At 43.4% G+C, this 19,492-nt stretch overlaps 1 protein-coding gene and 1 non-coding gene across 2 annotated transcripts; both read left to right on the top strand.

Moving 5' to 3' along the window:
• The first annotated feature begins 9,832 nt into the window (after positions 1-9,832).
• Positions 9,833-16,557, top strand: VGAT (vesicular GABA transporter). The gene is made up of 2 exons (XM_019043659.2): positions 9,833-10,810; positions 13,926-16,557. The coding sequence occupies exons 1-2, from the start codon at positions 10,388-10,390 to the stop codon at positions 15,108-15,110; spliced, it is 1,608 nt and encodes a 535-aa protein (XP_018899204.1). The 5' UTR covers positions 9,833-10,387; the 3' UTR covers positions 15,111-16,557.
• Positions 11,660-11,773, top strand: TRNAL-CAA (transfer RNA leucine (anticodon CAA)). Its single transcript has 2 exons — positions 11,660-11,697; positions 11,729-11,773. It is a non-coding gene; the product is annotated as a tRNA-Leu (tRNA).
• Positions 16,558-19,492: the final 2,935 nt, after the last annotated feature.

The following is a 19,492-nucleotide window of genomic DNA, read 5'->3' as shown; positions in this document are numbered from 1 at the left end:
AAACTCAGTCGCTCATGTTCGCCGGGATGGGAAATGTCGCGATTCCGTGTAATGTCCAGGTGCACGTAAAATTCCATCCCTGAGTCCTCAAAGTGTTTTTCGGCGGTGTCGAATCAACCTCCGTAGACCTCTGGAATAGAGGATCAGCACATTAGAGTCGTCCGACCGTTGCCCCCGCCAAGTCACTGAGTGCGGTTCAACCCTTCCGTCAACGTTTTGAGTGAAAATTCGTCAGCAGCCTCCGCGAGACCCCCGGCATAGAGGATCAGCACATTAGAGTCGTCCGACCGTTGCCCCCGCCAAGTCCTGGTGTGCTAGCTGTAGTTTTTGTCTATTTTTGAGTTTCGGTTGTTTTGGAGAGTTTTTGGAAGTTTGGAAGATTTTGAAGAAGATTTAGTTGTGTTTTTCGGTTTCGTTGTTCTGAAATTTGATTCGTGTATTCTGTCTATGATTATTAAATCAATCAATCATTCATTTAATCAATCAATTGTTGTCTTGTCATCATTCAACCATGTGAGCTATCCGTGGCTCCTAAAATTCGCGGATTGGTGGAGACCTCGCCTTTTAGGCGCCCCCGAAATATTCACGCTCTTTACGCCCCCAGAGCGAGCCCGTGTCAAGTGCGTTGCCGGGCGAGATTTAGCCCTTTCATAATAGCCAAACTTGTTTTGCGAAACGCCAAGCTCATTTCAGAAAGCGATTAAAGGTGACTTAATAATTTTTCCCTGACATTTCCCGGTTTCCCGGTAATCTCTGACTGTGGCATCCCTGAAAACCTGAAAGCGCCCTCGGGGGTTGGATCGCGTACCCCTTACCAAAGCTAGCTAGTAGTTATAGCTTGGTTATGTTGTACCTAGGGTAGATTGAGCATCTAATTTTTTCTTCACTGGAAAAAAAACCACATTGGATCTAGAGTCCAGACTCTTGAAAACATTGACAAGAAAAAATACTCTTGATTCAATCAGATTTAAGCTTAAATCAAAAGGAAATCCGCTCAAAATTAAGAGGCTTGGTTCTTGATTTAAGTATAAATCCGATTGAATCAAGAGTATTTTTTCTTGTCGATGTTTTTAAGAGTCTGGACTCTAGATCCAATGTGTTTTTTTTCCAGTGTTGATAAGCGGCAACTTGAGAGTAGGGGAATGCGCGGGTGGAGGCCGCAAGAGAATGTCCCAGTTTACAGCTTCGCCCACCCCCGCCTGGTATATTCGCTTCCGATCCCTTTTCAAGTTTCAAGATCAAGTTCATGTATCGGCCATGTCGGGGTATCGTGCATCTCCGCCCCCTCGCTCTACCATGATCCTGAGTCCATTGATTGAAACGAAATTGGGCTGTCTCGATGTTGAACCTAATGTACGAACCTCGAGTAATCCAGTGAAATCTCACGGTCCCGTTCAATGCTAAATCCACAATAGAGCGGTCCACCCTCTTCCTAATCCTTGACCGAGATAAGAATGCCTTCGTTCTGAGGGAGCAAATCTGCCATGCTACATTGTGAAGTATGGTAATATCTACTACAAGCCTACTTGATTATTTACACGGTGATACTATTTAGCCCTGAAAGGCTTTGGGACGATAGGAGACTTTGGCGGCTAGGCGTCGCAGAGCGCCAAAGAGCGCTATAAAAGTGGCTTACATAAATATAATTTTTAGTGAAATAACCAGTATTCTAGTAGTATCAACCAGAACTCTGGTGATTCTAACCCTAATATGGTGAACGCTATATCATAGAATCTGGTGTTCATTACCATACTCGTACCACTATTTCTGAGTATGGTGTAGAATCTGCCATATTTTTTCAGGGAAGGAAAAACGCCGTACCTATGAGCCTTCAGGCATTGTCTAAATCTCCTCCGATAAAATACTTATTTTTGGAGAAAGTTATGTTTATTTTTCCACGAATTTTTCAGTTATAGATTAAAGTGCGAACAAAATTGGAAGAAAAATATTCAGAATATTCCCAGAACTCGTTTTTTTATCAAAGGAAATATGGCAACGTTTCGAGGTTCATACGGCATTTTTCCTTATTACGGTAGAAATAGACGTTGCCGAATTGATGAGGATAGAATGTCAATTTTTGAATAAGTTATGAATACTTTTTCTGTGGAGTTTTCAGGTACATTAGTTTCGCTACATCTCTCTGGAAAATTCGCTGGTGAAGATTCACGAGTTTATTTCTGGAAGATTACAATTTTATCATGGGAAAGTTAGCAATTCCCAGGTGCTCGTACGCCGTTTTTCTCTTGCGTGGAAAATGACAAGCAGAGATGCTGGAGGCTGTGGATGACGTGGGGGGACGAGGGAATTCAGGGTCGGACTGGCTCGCATCTGAGGGCGTAGACCCTGAGCTGGTTAAAGGGGCGTAATGCGATATTTCCTAGTAGGGTATCCCCTACGTGGAGAGGGTTCAGAAAATGTTGGCAAAGCAACACAAGTTTATGTTATTTTCAGGTTCAAAGTTTATTAATTGTACAGAGTACAAATTGCAAATGAACGTATTGACGTAACCGACAGATTTCTGAAATTAAAGGAAACATAAAAAATTAAAGCCTCTAGACGCACCCAAGCACCATTATTTCCAAACGAACCGAGCCAGTGCTGCGGTTCACACAAGCTTAAGACGTGGGTCTGCAAATCCATCCTATATATGTAAAAGAATCAGAAAAGAACCTGAAAAAAGAAGAAAGAACGAGTATCAACACAGCCGAAGACAGAAAAGACATATTCGTGCCTCTTTTTTAACTTTTCTCCCAAATCTGAGCGACACCTCATTGACAGTATATAGCAGAGAATTGCGAGCTCACGCTTCGCGTCAACGCGCCTTCAATTTTTCGGATGCAGCACAGACGTCCATCAAGTACGAATAGTTGTATCTCTGCGCCGTTGTAAGCGCGCACTCTTTCCCGACTTCTATTTCCATATTGCATTTGTTTCCGTTTTTCTTATTCGTAATGGTGCTTCAGGCACTACGTGAGTGCCACAGCCGAAGGTAGAAGAGATATGTGTTCGGGCCTCTCTTTTTTAACTTTCCCCCGTATTTAAGCGACACCTCATTGACATCATATAGCAGAGCGTTGAGAGCTCACGCTTCGCGTCATCGCGCCTTCAATTTTTCGGATGCAGCACAGACGTCCATCAAGTACGAATAGTTGTATCTCTGCGCCGTCGTTAACGCTCATCCTTTCCCTCACTTTATTTCCACATTGTGTGCACATTGCATTGTGACAGGAAAGTTCTGTGAAAACCTCGAGAAATGATGTTGATTTTTTCTCCTTCAAAAAATAGAAGCTGGGGTGGAGCTTATGAGGCAGATATGGGTGTTTCTCTGTCTGCCCAAAATTTGATGAGGATGCTAATAGAAATTGATGGGCGTAATTGATGTGTGATAATTGTGGCCAGATTGTGCTGAAAATTCAGCACATATTCGCATATAACTCAATGTGATAAGTACATGTTATTTCACACAATCTGGCAACCCTATTTGTGATTATTTATCGTTCCTTCAACAGCTCCTATCCTTGGGAGGGCCCATATGGTTTACATTGTGATTGAGATTCTTGTGTTCAAGAAGATCCTTAAAATATCGCCGTAAAAAGACAATTTTAACAAATCTCGAGTAAAATATAACAAGATAGCTCCGGGAATAGACTCTCTCAAGGAATTACTATGATTTGCCGCTGCAAAAACTAAAAAAATCGAAAGAAATAATTCTATGATTTTGAGGAGCTTGTAGGTAGTTCCCGAGTCCGGGCCTACCTTTAAATTGTCAGAACATGCGAACAATTTGCGATTTTGTGTTTTTACCTCCAACATACCTGAAAGTTCTTCATTTCTTTTAAGGTTCGCTATATCTAAGGATACATTGTTGAATTTTACGCGAGATTCGTTAAAATCGTCCTTCTATGAATGGCCGCATTCTAAGTACCCTGGTAAAAATTGGTAGTAGAATCTGTGTTCCAAAATACCATAAACCTACAGCCGGCTGTAAGATTTCCAATAGCTTCTATAGCCGGCAACACAATTTCTTATAGCCTTCTATAGCCGATAGCGATTAAGCAACAGCTTAGCGATAAAGTGTATGCTAAACGTTACTAATTACGGACGCTAGGACTTAGTGAGTTTTTGGACTACGGTTCTTTTTTTTGGCCGTAGTATCTTGATTTATTTTGCGAGGAAAGCTCCGTACTTTTGAAGGATGCCTGCCATTCCTAATATGTTGGAGCGCCTTCAATTTCGTATGATACTGTGGAATACCTCTGGTTTGAAATAGTTGCTTCAAGCGCCGTGGTACGCTGCGGCGCGGCAGGCGGGCAGCCAGCGCGAAACACGCATTGGCGCCTACTAGTCCAAGAGCCAGACGACTTTGAGTGACAAACTCGGGATACATGTTTTGACCCCCTAAATCGATAGCCTTGCATACACTGAAACGGAAAATTTTTGTCTGCCGCCCTCTAGCCTGTGCCATCACCCTCATCTAGGCCCTCAAAGTGGTCCAAAAAACACCATCTGGTGACAAACTCCTGACGCTCGGCAGACAAGTCTATTATTAAAGATCATACCCAGGGTGACTAGAAAAACTTTGTCTGCCACCCTCTAGCCTGTGCCATCACCCTCATCTAGGCCCTCAAAGTGGTCCAAAAAACACCATCTGGTGACAAACTCCTGACGTCTAGTGCGGTTGCGGATGTACTCCTGTGTGCAGCTTGTGTAATAAAGTTTGAATGATACATCATTCTCTTCTTTTTTTCGTGTAGAATCCGATTTTCGATGTTGTCAAGTCCAAAAATGATGCTGGTGCCCCCAATTCAAGATGGCGCCCAAAATGGCCGCCCCGGGGGTCAAAATTCCAAAATTTGAGAATATTGTCGAGTTTGGTATCCATTTATATGTAATTTTGGTCGTAAAATTCATATCTGGTGTCAAAAAATCATTTCAACCCCTTAGGGACCGTCAAATCCAAGATGGCGGCCAAAATTTCAACTTTAATGATAATTACCCAAGATGCAACTTTCACTGTCGAATGACGTGTCTTCATTCATGTTAATTAGGTCAGAAAACCTAAAAGGGAGGTCTACAATGCCACTGCACCCCATGGAGGGCCAGGGTTCACCCCCTCCTACCCCCAATATGGCCGCCGCGGAGGGCATAAATAGTGACATTCTCTCAGAACGTCATAGTAGGTGTCGATTCCTATGTAATTTGAGGCGTAAATTCCAAATTTCAAGTCATAAATCGCAAATGTGAGACTTGCAATGGCTTATACCCTATATGGGGCCAGGGGAACCCCCTCAACCCCCTCTTCTTTCTAATATGGCTGCCATGGGGGGCATAAATAGTGAAATTCTCTCAGGACGTCATGTGAGGTGTCGATTCTTATGTAAGTAGAGGCTTAGATTCCGAATTCCAAGTTGAAAATCGCAAATTAGAGGTCTGGAATGCCATTTCACCCTACGCGGGGCCAGGAGCAGCCCCCTACCCTCTTCAAAACGGTCGCCGGGGGGGCATAGTTGCAGTGAAATTCTCTCAAAGCGGCATGTGAGGTGTCGATTCTAATGTAAATAGAGGCGTAGATTCCGAATTCCAAGTCGGAAATCGCAAATTAGAGGTCTGGAATGCCATTTCACCCTACGCGGGGCCAGGAGCAGCCCCCTACCCTCTTCAAAACGGCCGCCGGGGGGGCATAGTTGCAGTGAAATTCTCTCAAAGCGGCAAGTGAGGTGTCGATTCTCATGTAAGTTGAGGCGTAGATTCCGAAATCTAAGTCGGAAATTGCAAATTGGTGGTCTGGAATGCCATTAGAGATCTGGTGCTCATATGTTCGTTTCCATGGATGGCGGCTTGTGCAGCATTTATGTTGCGAAACTCATGAATTTCACACGCTCATAACCGTCATAAACAGCTGTAGTTTGTACAGGAAAAACTTTATTAAAAAAAGTATCCGATGAAATTGGGACCATATACATTTTCAGATCCCAGAAATCGTCCAGAATGAAGAAAACACATAACTTCCAAGGGAAATTATGAACTTGATTTATCGACGTTTTTCACCCTGAAATGTCCGCTATTCCAACATTCGCCCACATAGGAACAGTGAAATTCTCTCAAAGCGGCATAGTAGGTGTCGATTTGTTTTTAATCTGAGGCGTGGATTTCGAATCACAAGTCAAAACATGTAAATACCCCATAGTGACGAAAATACTTAAATATGGCAACCGCTTTGGCCTACATTTTGGACTAAAAATGCTGCTTGGGTTCATTTTTGTCGAAAGAGCTGGAAATGAATTGGTGATTTCAATGGTAATTGACAAATTTCACGCGTATTCTTTTTCTATGTACGCAAAGGACTCAGATGGGCGTCTGTTTTTTTCATTTTTAAAAATTCCCACAAAAATATAATTTTTTTGCCGACGAAGTATGTATCTGCATTCAGAGTTCCTATGTTATTGTTTATGAACGCACTCAGTTTAATTGCAATTAAAACAACTGGACAATTGAGTGATTTTTGTAGCGCAGGGTTTCGTCTCCTAGTAGAAGCGACACCTACAGTTTCCTGCGTTATCTGCAAAAAAACGCACGCTCCTGCTAGAAGAAAATCGATTAAAAAAAGAACCATCTATTATCCATTTATCTAATCATGAAGAATCAGAAACCAATATGAATCCTCTGTGTACATTTGAAAAAGAACACCGGTGAAATATGTCGATCACCATTAAATTATCCGATTCATTTCCAGCTCTTTCGACATAACTGAACCCAACCCAAGATGCATTCTTTATTCCAAGATGAAGGCTGGAGCGATTGCCATGCTTAAGTATTTTTGTCACTTTGAGATATTGACGATTTCTGACTTAAAATTCGGAATCTACGCCTCAACTTACATGAGAATCGACACCTCACATGCCGTTTTGAGAGAATTTCACTGCAACTATGCCCCCCCGGCGACCGTTTTGAAGAGGATACGGGGCTGCTCCTGGCCCCGCGTAGGGTGAAATGGCCTCAACTTACATGAGAATCGACACCTCACATGCCGCTTTGAGAGAATTTCACTGCAACTATGTCCCCCCGGCGGCCGTTTTGAAGAGGGTAGGGGGCTGCTCCTGGCCCCGCGTAGGGTGAAATGGCATTCCAGACCTCTAATTTGCGATTTCCGACTTGGAATTCGGAATCTACGCCTCTATTTACATTAGAATCGACACCTCACATGCCGCTTTGAGAGAATTTCACTGCAACTATGCCCCCCCGGCGACCGTTTTGAAGAGGGTAGGGGGCTGCTCCTGGCCCCGCGTAGGGTGAAATGGCATTCCAGACCTCTAATTTGCGATTTTCAACTTGGAATTCGGAATCTAAGCCTCTACTTACATAAGAATCGACACCTCACATGACGTCCTGAGAGAATTTCACTATTTATGCCCCCCATGGCAGCCATATTAGAAAGAAGAGGGGGTTGAGGGGGTTCCCCTGGCCCCATATAGGGTATAAGCCATTGCAAGTCTCACATTTGCGATTTATGACTTGAAATTTGGAATTTACGCCTCAAATTACATAGGAATCGACACCTACTATGACGTTCTGAGAGAATGTCACTATTTATGCCCTCCGCGGCGGCCATATTGGGGGTAGGAGGGGGTGAACCCTGGCCCTCCATGGGGTGCAGTGGCATTGTAGACCTCCCTTTTAGGTTTTCTGACCTAATTAACATGAATGAAGACACGTCATTCGACAGTGAAAGTTGCATCTTGGGTAATTATCATTAAAGTTGAAATTTTGGCCGCCATCTTGGATTTGACGGTCCCTAAGGGGTTGAAATGATTTTTTGACACCAGATATGAATTTTACGACCAAAATTACATATAAATGGATACCAAACTCGACAATATTCTCAAATTTTGGAATTTTGACCCCCGGGGCGGCCATTTTGGGCGCCATCTTGAATTGGGGGCACCAGCATCATTTTTGGACTTGACAACATCGAAAATCGGATTCTACACGAAAAAAAGAAGAGAATGATGTATCATTCAAACTTTATTACACAAGCTGCACACAGGAGTACATCCGCAACCGCACTAGACGTCAGGAGTTTGTCACCAGATGGTGTTTTTTGGACCACTTTGAGGGCCTAGATGAGGGTGATGGCACAGGCTAGAGGGTGGCAGACAAAGTTTTTCTAGTCACCCTGGGTATGATCTTTAATAATAGACTTGTCTGCCGAGCGTCAGGAGTTTGTCACCAGATGGTGTTTTTTGGACCACTTTGAGGGCCTAGATGAGGGTGATGGCACAGGCTAGAGGGCGGCAGACAAAGTTTTTCTAGTCACCCTGGGTATGATCTTTAATAATAGACTTGTCTGCCGAGCGTCAGGAGTTTGTCACCAGATGGTGTTTTTTGGACCACTTTGAGGGCCTAGATGAGGGTGATGGCACAGGCTAGAGGGCGGCAGACAAAAATTTTCCGTTTCAGTGTATGCAAGGCTATCGATTTAGGGGGTCAAAACATGTATCCCGAGTTTGTCACTCAAAGTCGTCTGGCTCTTGGACTATACAAACCTAACAGGGATACTTCACGCATTGCGCAATGCGCGAAGTATCCCTGTTAGATTTGTAGGCGCCGGTGCGCCGCTGCTCAGCTTTGTGTTAGGCTCTAATATTTAATCTCGTAGAGTCAGCGGTTTTCAACTCATGACTTTGAAATATTTGCATACTCTGTATGGATTATTCTCATTTTAATTGATGAAAAAAAAAAAAATATGTTATAAAGGAAAATATAATGTGTGTTTTGTAAATATTAAGGTAGTTCCGCATCAAACTTAGTGATTCCCAAAGCACACGAATTTCTACACAATTTCTTATAGCCTTTTATGATCGATTGCGAAAAAGCAACAGCCGGGCGATAAAGTGTAAAGCCCGGCTGTAAAATTTTTTATCGCTTCGTGTAGCCTGGCCGTATGATTTTTTCCACTTTCTACAGCCAGCTATGTGATTTTCTATCGCCTTCTTCAGTCGGCTATAAGAACTCCTATGGTATTTTGAAACGCAGCTTTTATCGCCAATTTTTACCAGGGTATCTCCTTACACCTCCCATTGTCACAATATAAACCATGTGGGGCCTTCTTAGGAAAGGTGCAGTTTGAGGGACGACTATGAATACGTTACATAATTCCACTCCTTTAGTAAATCAAGCTGAAGGTGATTCGACAAGCTCCAGTGACGTGGTCGAACTGGTATGCGATATATCGCATTGATTAGGTCAAAAATGTCGGCAGGTTTTAAATTTTTAGGGAAAAAAAGGACGATAGCCCCTGCGTATGAGTCCAAAGGAGCATTCTAAACCCAAAAATTGGCAAAATTCAGAGAAATAAACGTAGAATAGTGTTTGGAAAAAAAAACCCTCGCATTCGATTCAGCTAGCGATTTCTGTATCGAATGCGAGGTTTTTTTTCAAACACTATTCTGCTCTCATTTCTCTGAATTTGGCCGATTTTTGGGTTTAGAATGATTCTTTAGGCTCTAGCGCAGGGGCTATCTTCCTTTTTTGCTAAAAATTCAAAATCTGCCAAGATTTTTGACCTAAGCAATGCAATATATTGCATGCCAGTTCGACCACGTCACTTGAGCTTGACGAATCACCTTAATCCGGCGAATGTGGGAGAAGAGCAGCAGCGGTATCGGCATGCGGCGTCGCGGCGCTCAAGAGCAACACAGCTTCCCGGGGGTCCCGGTAGATGGCGGCAGGCGGCGGAGGGCTTTTGCTCCATACAGCTTCAAAATCGATCTGGGATGAGAATAAGGGCAGGGCGGCAATGTGCCTGGTGCGGCGGGGGGCAGAGGGCGGAGGGGGAGGACGAAGTTCGGGGGCTGTTCGACAGGCTGCCTCTCCAAGTTTTGCAGGGGTGGCTCAACCCCACATCCAAGTCTTCCATAGTTAAGTTTATTAGGTTCTTTTAATTTTTAAGTCGTTCGTTTCTAACATTCATGTTTCATGTAAGTGTCAAATATTTGTGCCTCCTCTGCACCACCGAATATATCCTAAGAGCAACGCAGTATTCAAGTATCCCGTGTGAAGTTTCAAAAATCGTGCGCGATAAAATTGCAAGGGCGGACATGAAGTAATCGATAAGCCTAAACTCGTATTGGTGCTTTTTGTAGGGAGTCTTTTTTTAATATAGAAAAATGAGTTGTAAATCAAATATCACTACTAAATCAACATTTTCTCATTGAGAGTGATCTTTTTGTTTTTATGTCAATTGGTACGAAGTGGATGCGCTATGCAAGGAGGACTTGTTAGATTCATTGCCGAGAGGTGATGGAAAATGGCATGATGTGTTTGGCAAGTTGATACCTGAAAAAAGATATTATTTTTGTCGTTCTATTAAAGTTTCCGTTGCGGCACGATGACGTATTTCGGACGATTTTATATACCCCCGATAAGTGCAGCGGTGAATGTGGCATGGGCGACGATAAAAGCGGTCATTCCGGAGGACAGCCCTTGCGTCGAACTTATCCAAAAAATGACGGGTCAGCGGACAGGTGAGGAGGCCGGAGGTGCCCAAGGCAAACAAGAGCCTAATGAGCACGTCAATTTTGCCCAGTTCAATGGCCCCAAGGCAACCGACAACACGGAAATGGCCACCATGTCTGGCTACGGCTCGGCCGATAGAGGCGACGAAGATGGTTTCGGAGGCAAGCAAGTCAATTTTTCCAAATCCAGGGCCACTACATTCGAGAGTGGGTGCAGCTTTGATGAGTTCGGGGAGAGGGGCAGGCACAAGATCAACGAATGGCAAGCAGCTTGGAATGTGACCAATGCAATTCAGGTATGCACTCAACCCTAAAATTAGCCACGTTAAGTTCTCAGACTGTGACCTCTATCGCGTATCGATGCCTGATTGTAATAGGTAAAATAAATTCTGATAAACTCACTTCTTTCGCTTGAAAAAAGTTTTATTAAGTACTCAAGACGCGTTCCGGACTGCTTTGATTACGCGTCTCGCGTTGGACTTTTTATTTTAAAGGAAAGAAATGAGTTTGTTAAAATTCATGATACATTTTAAATTGCTTTTTCTCGACTTTTTAAGAGAAAGTTCCGAACATATCATACCTGATGGATGGATAAAATAAATAAATAAATAAATAAATAAATAAAACGCGCACAGGGTCACAGGGGCTGTTCAAGTATTACACAACGCACTATTTTTAGATTTTTTTAAAAAAAAAATCAAGAACACGTAGAAAAATAGTTTGAAAAATTTGGGTTTTTGGAGCTATTTCGCTGAAATACGACGGGAAAGGATCAACAAAAGAGTGAAAAGATTCATTCGGAAAATGCGGGATTTTCCATTATTTGCACGTTTTTTCCAAGCTTTTTCCCCCGGCTCGGATTTGTCTTGTAACGCTGGGCATGACCCTCCCCCCCCTCCCCTTTGTAACGCACCGTAGCGCTGGCTCAAATCCCCCCTCCCCCCTAAGTGCGTTACATCATACTTGAACGTCCCCATATCCAATCAATTTTCGCTGAAGTTTTATTTTTTCAAGAGGACTAACTTGAGGGTTTTTGAAAAAATGTTTGTAACCTTTTTTAACTTATTCAAAAAATTTTCGGAAAATTTTCGGAAAATGTTGCATTAATTTCTTTCCAAAAAATGAAATTGACCGCCGTTGCACATGTCAGGATGGCCGAGCGGTCTAAGGCGCCAGACTCAAGATCACATCTTACCCGCTCCGCGGGCCGAGCGTTCTGGTCCTCTCTGAGGGCGTGGGTTCAAATCCCACTTCTGACACGATTATTTTAACGAAACAGAAGCATTTTTTGCAGTGCGATAAAAGTAGACATTTTTCGACTTGAACTTATGACTCTATGAAATAGGACTTTATGAGTGGTGGGGGGGGGGGGGGGGAGGGAGTGAAGGTCAGTTCACAATATTTGACCATAATCATCAGAATAGACATTAACCCCTAATCACTATTCAGAAAACTGAAATTAATGGAAAAATCGGGCCATAAATTGAATGAAATTTGGAAAAATTAAACAAAAAAAAATTAAGAGTCTTATATGGTCATAGAGTACATAGAGTCGTAATGTAAATGGGAGAGCTGGCGCCATGTTCTGCTCGACGAATTCCGAGCCCGGTGTGCGCCGAGTTCGGGTCGCTTTTTCGATACATTTTCGATCCAAAATGGCGATGTGGAATACGTGGTAATTCCTATCTCCTTTGTTGTTGTTGTTGTCATCGGATGGCCGGGTACCCGTGTATCGCAAACAATCGATTATGTATCGAAAAAGTGACCCGGCGTCACACAGGAGTCTCGGAATTCGGGACATGGAAAATGCTTAAAAGTGGCGCCAGCTCTCGCACTTACATTACAACTCTATGTACTCTACGTATATGGTTTACATTTTGGCAATAAGGAACCACTATCTCTGGCTCCTCTATAGAATCACCTTTCTGCATGGGAAGCCCAATGACATGTATGCTGTTTCTAAAATGAGCCAGGAATCTTCCTGCAAAGGGGTCCTTAGGGGATCCTTATTGCAAAAAGCGGTCCATATATGGACCACTTTATATATAACCGCAGAATATATATATTCTGCACCAAAATTCCATCGAGAATCCTGTTACCGGATACGTTGACTTACGGAGAGGTATCTCGAAAATTCATACTTATTTGGACGTATTTCTGCCAAACGGAACTATGTGCAATAAGACATGAGCCCTGAGACCCATAGGAATACATGCATAACAGGGTTCACGTCATAATGCATATAGTTCCGTTTGACAGAAATACGTCCATTTCATGTAAAGTTCCAAATCGGCTACGACTAAATCCCGACCAAGTCGAAATTTTGCTCAGTCCGCAAACGATTCGACCTTGCGTATTTAACTGCGACAGGCGGGCCTAGATGGTCAGAATTGTAGAAAGAGGCTGTAAAAAAATACGGGGTGCGCTCCCTGGCCCGTACGTGGCCCAACCCCCAAGAGGCAATTTGCGGCCCCCCTACAGCCCCCTTTACGATCCCCCTTCAGTTAATCTACATGGCCATATTTTACAATCAAATCACGTAATAATGGGATAAAGTTTTGGACATATTTCGTCGCCCTTCCGACGTAAGGACATATCTCGATACCCACGTGAGCCCTAATTTACGCATAAAACTGTGCTATCTGGGGCTCATGTGAAAATCCCGATACGCCCTTACGCCAGAGGAGCGACGATATGACCAGACATAGAAAAGGGCAAGAGAGGGGGGACTTGAGGTGGAAAAAAACCTGGGTCATATTTCCAGAATCAGAATATAGATCGAGCTCATCTAGGCACTTTCACCATACAGTGGATAGCCAAAAAAAATCATGGACATTACTGCTGTGCTAAGGAAAAACGCCGAATGAACACTCGAGAGTTGCCAAATTTCCCTTGATAAAGCATGTATCATTGACAACATTCATGCATATTTTTCCTTGCAATTTTAAGATATTTTAGATGAAATTGCCGACAAAATTGTCTGAAAATTCTGGAAAATAATATTCACAATTTTCCTAGTAAATTCGGTTTTTATCGAAGGAAACTTGGCTGCGTCTGAAGGCTCATGCGGCGTCCTTCCTTGGCAAGGCAGATTAACCCAGAGGAAGGGTAGAACAAATTGTGACAAAAAACGAAAATTTCCATCGCACAGAGGATCAAGTCGATGGAAGAAGTCGGACTTGAAATTTTTGACAAAAATTTTGAATTTTACATCAATCTCACCACAATTTTAATTTTAAGGGGTGCTTTTCACAGAAAATTTTACGAGAAAACTGATGAAACTGCTTTTAAAACATCAAAATTGCATATCAATAAAGATATACGCTTTGAAAGTTTCCAAATCATGTCCGACCTTACCAATTGACTCGATCCACTGTAGAGCCTACGGTAAAGATGTTTCTCTTTTTGCAGGGAATGTTCATCGTATCCCTGCCATTCAACGTGCTCCGAGGAGGTTACTGGGCGATCGGAGCGATGATAGGAACCGCGTACATCTGCTGCTACACAGGTAAGATTCTGGTGGAGTGCTTGTACGAGCTGGACACGATGACCGGGGAGCGAGTCCGGGTGCGCGACTCTTACGTGTCCATCGCGCGGGAATGTTTCGGACCCTTGTGGGGCGCCAGGATCGTCAACATGGCTCAGATGATCGAGCTCCTGATGACGTGCATTCTCTACGTCGTCGTCTGCGGTGACCTCCTCATCGGAACCTTTCCCGAGGGGGTCATCGACACCCGGAGTTGGATGATGCTCGTCGGTTGCTTCCTCGTCCCTTTGGGCTTCCTAAAATCTCTCCACCACGTCTCCACTCTCAGCTTCTGGTGCACCATGTCCCACATCTTCATCAACGTCATCATCCTAGGCTACTGTCTGCTCGAGCTCCCCAGCTGGGGCTGGAGCAAAGTCAAGTGGACTCTGGACTTGGAGAACTTCCCCATCTCCCTGGGCGTCATCGTCTTCAGTTACACCTCTCAGATATTCTTGCCCACCCTCGAGGGGAACCTCATCGACCGCTCCAAGTTCGACTGGATGCTCGACTGGTCGCACATCGCCGCCGCCATTTTCAAGTCCCTCTTCGGCTACATCTGCTTCCTGACCTTCCAGAACGACACGCAGCAGGTCATCACCAACAACCTCCACTCGCCCGCCTTCAAGGGGCTCGTCAATTTTTTCCTCGTAATCAAAGCAATACTCTCTTATCCTCTGCCCTACTACGCTGCCTGCGACCTCCTCGAGAAGTCCTTCTTCAAGGGTCGCCCGGAGACCCGGTTCCCGACGATATGGCACATGGACGGCGAGCTCAAGGTCTGGGGTCTCGCCTTCCGAGTCGGCATCATCGTCGGCACCGTTCTCATGGCCATCCTCATCCCGCATTTCATCATTCTCATGGGTTTCATCGGGAATTTCACAGGTACCATGTTGTCTTTCATCTGGCCGTGCTATTTCCATCTCAAGTTGAAGGGGGATACACTCGAGAGAAAGACTGTCATCTTCGACTGTTTTGTAATATGTTTGGGCTGCCTTTTCGGGATCATCGGGATTTACGACTCCGGCTCGGCGATGATCAAGGCTTTTGAAATAGGACTTCCATTTTAGGAACCTGGCTGTAGGGTTGTGCCTGGTTATGAATTCATGATGTACCTACCTATTTATTTTTTCTGAGGTGAGGTTCATTTAAAAAAAAAAAACTACAAAGCTAAAAAAATAGACGCCCCCTTCCTCCACAGGACCGTCTCATTCATTGGGTAGAAAAACGAGTTGGATACCAAAGAATATCTCATGCGAGAAAAAATGATGGATTACTTCCTCCTGATCTCGAGAAAACGATGTACACACAAATTATGTTGTCAATAGGTACATAAAATGAAAAAGTTGGGAAGAACACTCCACAACTTGAATACTTCAATTGAGGTCGAAGACAAATAGCAATCATTTATATAAAATAATACAGTGTAGTTGCGGTTAATTTGATGATGATTCAGGGCGATTTTATAAAATTCACTCTCTTCCTTTATTTATATAATTACCTAGAAAAAAAAAGAAAAAAAAAATTCATGCCTAGTACTCATATTCCTAAAATGATAGGATCACACGTATTCAGAACCAAGGAACTTGAATGTGAACTTTCACACGGAGGAACAACTTTGATTATTCTGCCGCGGAATAAAATTTTCCCGGATAAAACATGTATTTTTGAGGAAAGTTACGTATGCAAATTTTTCCCTGAAATTTTCAGATATTTCAGATTCAATTGCGAAAAAAATTGTCTGAAAATTTTGAAAAAAAGTGTTATTCACAATATTCCCCTTAAATTCTTTTTTCATTGAAGGAAATATGGCAATGTCTAAAGATCAGGGCCGGATTTATCTACTTGCCGCCCATGGGCCGCCTGTATTTTGCCGCCCCTTTCTCATTCGTTTTGAAACATCAATAAAAACCATCAAGTATACGTGCTTGAGGGGGAGGGGTGCATGAGATGTGTAAACTCGAGTTGGACATCTTTTTTGCGAAAGCCCTGTCAGCACTACTGGCAAAAGTTTCCAGAACTTTGCGCGAAAGTTAAGTTCCGTAAACCTTCCTCTGTGTGGACAAGGCCTACCATATGTAACTGCTCTGACGCAATGCGTGAAGTATTCCTAGAGTCTTGTAGGCTCTATGCGTCTCACGCTGACCGCTGCTGCTGCTGAGCACACTGTTTTTGACGTAATGCGTGAAGTATTCATGGAGTCTTGTAGGCGCTAATATGCGTTACATGCCGACCGCCGCGCCAAAGGTTTCTCCTTTCGTCTCAAGTCCTCGTCATTTTTGCTCTCTGCGCCGCACCGCTCCAGGCCAAATTGCGTGTTTGGTTTCTCTCTTAACTCGACTAATGAAAGGTGTTGTCTATTGTATCACCGAAAGACGATAAAACTAGAAATTACTATACTCTCAGGAAATGAGAGATTTTGCCGCCTTCTCTCGTTTGTAATTTTTGTCTAAATCCGATTTTTTTTTATACCTACATTTAAAAAATTGCAAAAGAGCCTTGTTAAAAATGGGTCGAAATTCGCCCCTTTTTAGGCCCTCGATTTTGCCAACGGGACTTGCGCCAAATTGTTGCATATGATGCCCCTAGTCTCAGGTAAAAATTTCAGCTTGAGTTGAAAAGCGGTTTCGGAGATACGGGGGGGTGAAGTGGGGGAGTTGAGCGGCTGGCGTGCGCTCTTTCCGCGGCTGTTCCTCGCCAAATCTTCGTTTTGATGTCACTCATTACATGTTTTCTTATGTAATTTTTTGCGTACTTTCCATTTCTGACCTTAAAAATTACTTACAACCACTTCTCAAGGCGCTAGGGGGTGAAAATAGGGGTTGAACGGCTGGCGGCGCGCTCTTCCGCGTCTGTTCCTCGCCGAATCATCGTTTAGTTGTCACCCATTACATGTTTTTCTATGTAATTTTCCGCGCACTTTTCATTTCTGACCTTAAAAATTACTTACAACCACTTTTGAAGGCGCTAGGGGGTGAAAATGAGGGTTGAACGGCTGGCGGCGCGCTCTCTCCGCGGCTGTTCCTCGCCAAATCCTCGTTTTGATGTCATCCAATATATGTTTTCTGATGTAATTTTCCGCGTACTTTCCATTTCTGACCTCAAAAATTACTTAAAACCACTTTTCAAGGGGCTACGGATTTTTTCACAGTTTTTTTCGGAGGGGGGGGGGGGTTCTTTCAATTTGGGGGTGAGGGGGGTGCTTGGGTGAGGGATGGTTTTAAATAAATAAATTACGAACTAAAGGACAGAATTTTTATTAATCAGATTAATATACTACGCGAGGCATATCTCAGATTTGTTCTCATATTTGCTATATCATTTTTACGTGTAAATATTTATGTTCGGATGAAATCATGCGTATATATTTTCTCGTAAAGCGTGTGAGGTACACTGAAAAAACTTGAAAATATACGGCAGCAATAGATCTTAAGGAATAATACGAAATAAATTGAAAGAACTCCAAAAAGAAAAAAAAAACTGTGAAAAAATCCGTAGCCCCTTGAAAAACGGTTTTAAGTAATTTTTGAGGTCAAAAATGGAAAGTACGCGGAAAATTACATCAGAAAACATATATTGAATGACATCAAAACGAGGATTTGGCGAGGAACAGCCGCGGAGAGAGCGCGCCGCCAGCCGTTCAACCCTCATTTTCACCCCCTAGCGCCTTCAAAAGTGGTTGTAAGTAATTTTTAAGGTCAGAAATGAAAAGTGCGCGGAAAATTACATAGAAAAACATGTAATGGGTGACAACTAAACGATGATTCGGCGAGGAACAGACGCGGAAGAGCGCGCCGCCAGCCGTTCAACCCCTATTTTCACCCCCTAGCGCCTTGAGAAGTGGTTGTAAGTAATTTTTAAGGTCAGAAATGGAAAGTACGCAAAAAATTACATAAGAAAACATGTAATGAGTGACATCAAAACGAAGATTTGGCGAGGAACAGCCGCGGAAAGAGCGCACGCCAGCCGCTCAACTCCCCCACTTCACCCCCCCGTATCTCCGAAACCGCTTTTCAACTCAAGCTGAAATTTTTACCTGAGACTAGGGGCATCATATGCAACAATTTGGCGCAAGTCCCGTTGGCAAAATCGAGGGCCTAAAAAGGGGCGAATTTTTCGACCCATTTTTTAACAAGGCTCTTTGCCGCCCCCTTTTGCCGCCATGGACCGCGGCCCATGTGGCGACCCCCTGAATCCGGCCCTGCTACAGGTACATAATATGGCGTTCTCTCTTAGCACGGCAGTATTAGACTTTCGTCGTGAGTGTTAGAATGAGACAGAAAGAAGCTCCCCAAAAATAAGATTGTTGGTAAACTCTGAGGGTATAGGTATACTGCGTTACTGCTGTGCAAAGGAAAACCGCCTTACGAGCCTTTAGACGTTGTCAAACCTCCTTCGGCAAATCACGAATTTTCGGGCGAATTTGGAACTATATTCCTTCTAAATTTTCAGCGAGTTTCGTTCGTAATATGATTAACGTGTCCGAAAATTTCACTGGCAAACGTCTCTAACTCTGTTTAAAAGTGAATATTTTTTTAGAGGTTTGGAGGCAATCGAATTTTACATGGCATTTTTACTTCGCACGGCAGTAGAGCGGCAGTTTTGGGGTAGAAAATGTGACTTGAATTGGACTACATTTTACAATACGGAACTAAAATCTCTGGCTCTTCTTTAAAAGAACCTATCTGCAAAAGGAAACACATGACACAAACGTTGTTTCTAAAATGAGTCTGAAGAAGTTATAGTTCTTTATTGCAAAATGTGGTCCAATTGTGCAGCTATGGAAAAAGAGGCATCTCTATCGCGTTCTGTGGGTTGATTATCGAAATTGATAGACAAAGCCATAGATAGAGACATAGAGAAAATGGAGCGACCCTACTGATGGAAGTGGGGCGTTGCAATAGACAAGAAAGAAAAGTAACCAAGAAAAAGGTAGAAAGGTAGAGAGGTAGAAAGTAGGTAGTAGACTACCTAACGACAACCGAAGAGAGGCCCTTTTAGTTTGGTCATCATTTCTCCTTAGTTTACAAGAACCACCTGTTTCAACCAATAGGATCACTTCATTGTCCCTTTGACTTCTTCGTCCATCCTTTTATCTATTTCTTTCAATAACCAGCCCGCAGTCGCGTTTGCGCTAGGTTGTTGCACAGCGTTCACTCGTGAGTTGTGCGCCCATACTGAGCATGAGGGAAATCAAAACGCCTTCAATTTTTGGAGTATGCATTACAGACATCCATCAAGAACGTATAGTTGCATGCATCTAGGCGTTGTTTTCCGGTGGCGTGGCGTGAATTGCGATGTATCGATTGTTCTGTCATTTAAACCTATGGTAAATAATCGATTATTAAGGTGTTCGCTGCGAACACCCTGTTTATCGATCCTTTTCCACAGGTTTAAATGGCATAACAATCGATAAATCGCAAAGCACGCCACGCCACTGTGTTTTCGACGT

The sequence above is a fragment of the Bemisia tabaci genome, chromosome 2 (assembly GCF_918797505.1).
Source record: "Bemisia tabaci chromosome 2, PGI_BMITA_v3".
NCBI lineage: Eukaryota > Metazoa > Arthropoda > Insecta > Hemiptera > Aleyrodidae > Bemisia > Bemisia tabaci.
Note: the sequence above shows the minus strand (reverse complement) of the source record. Positions and strands in the feature narration are given on the sequence as shown.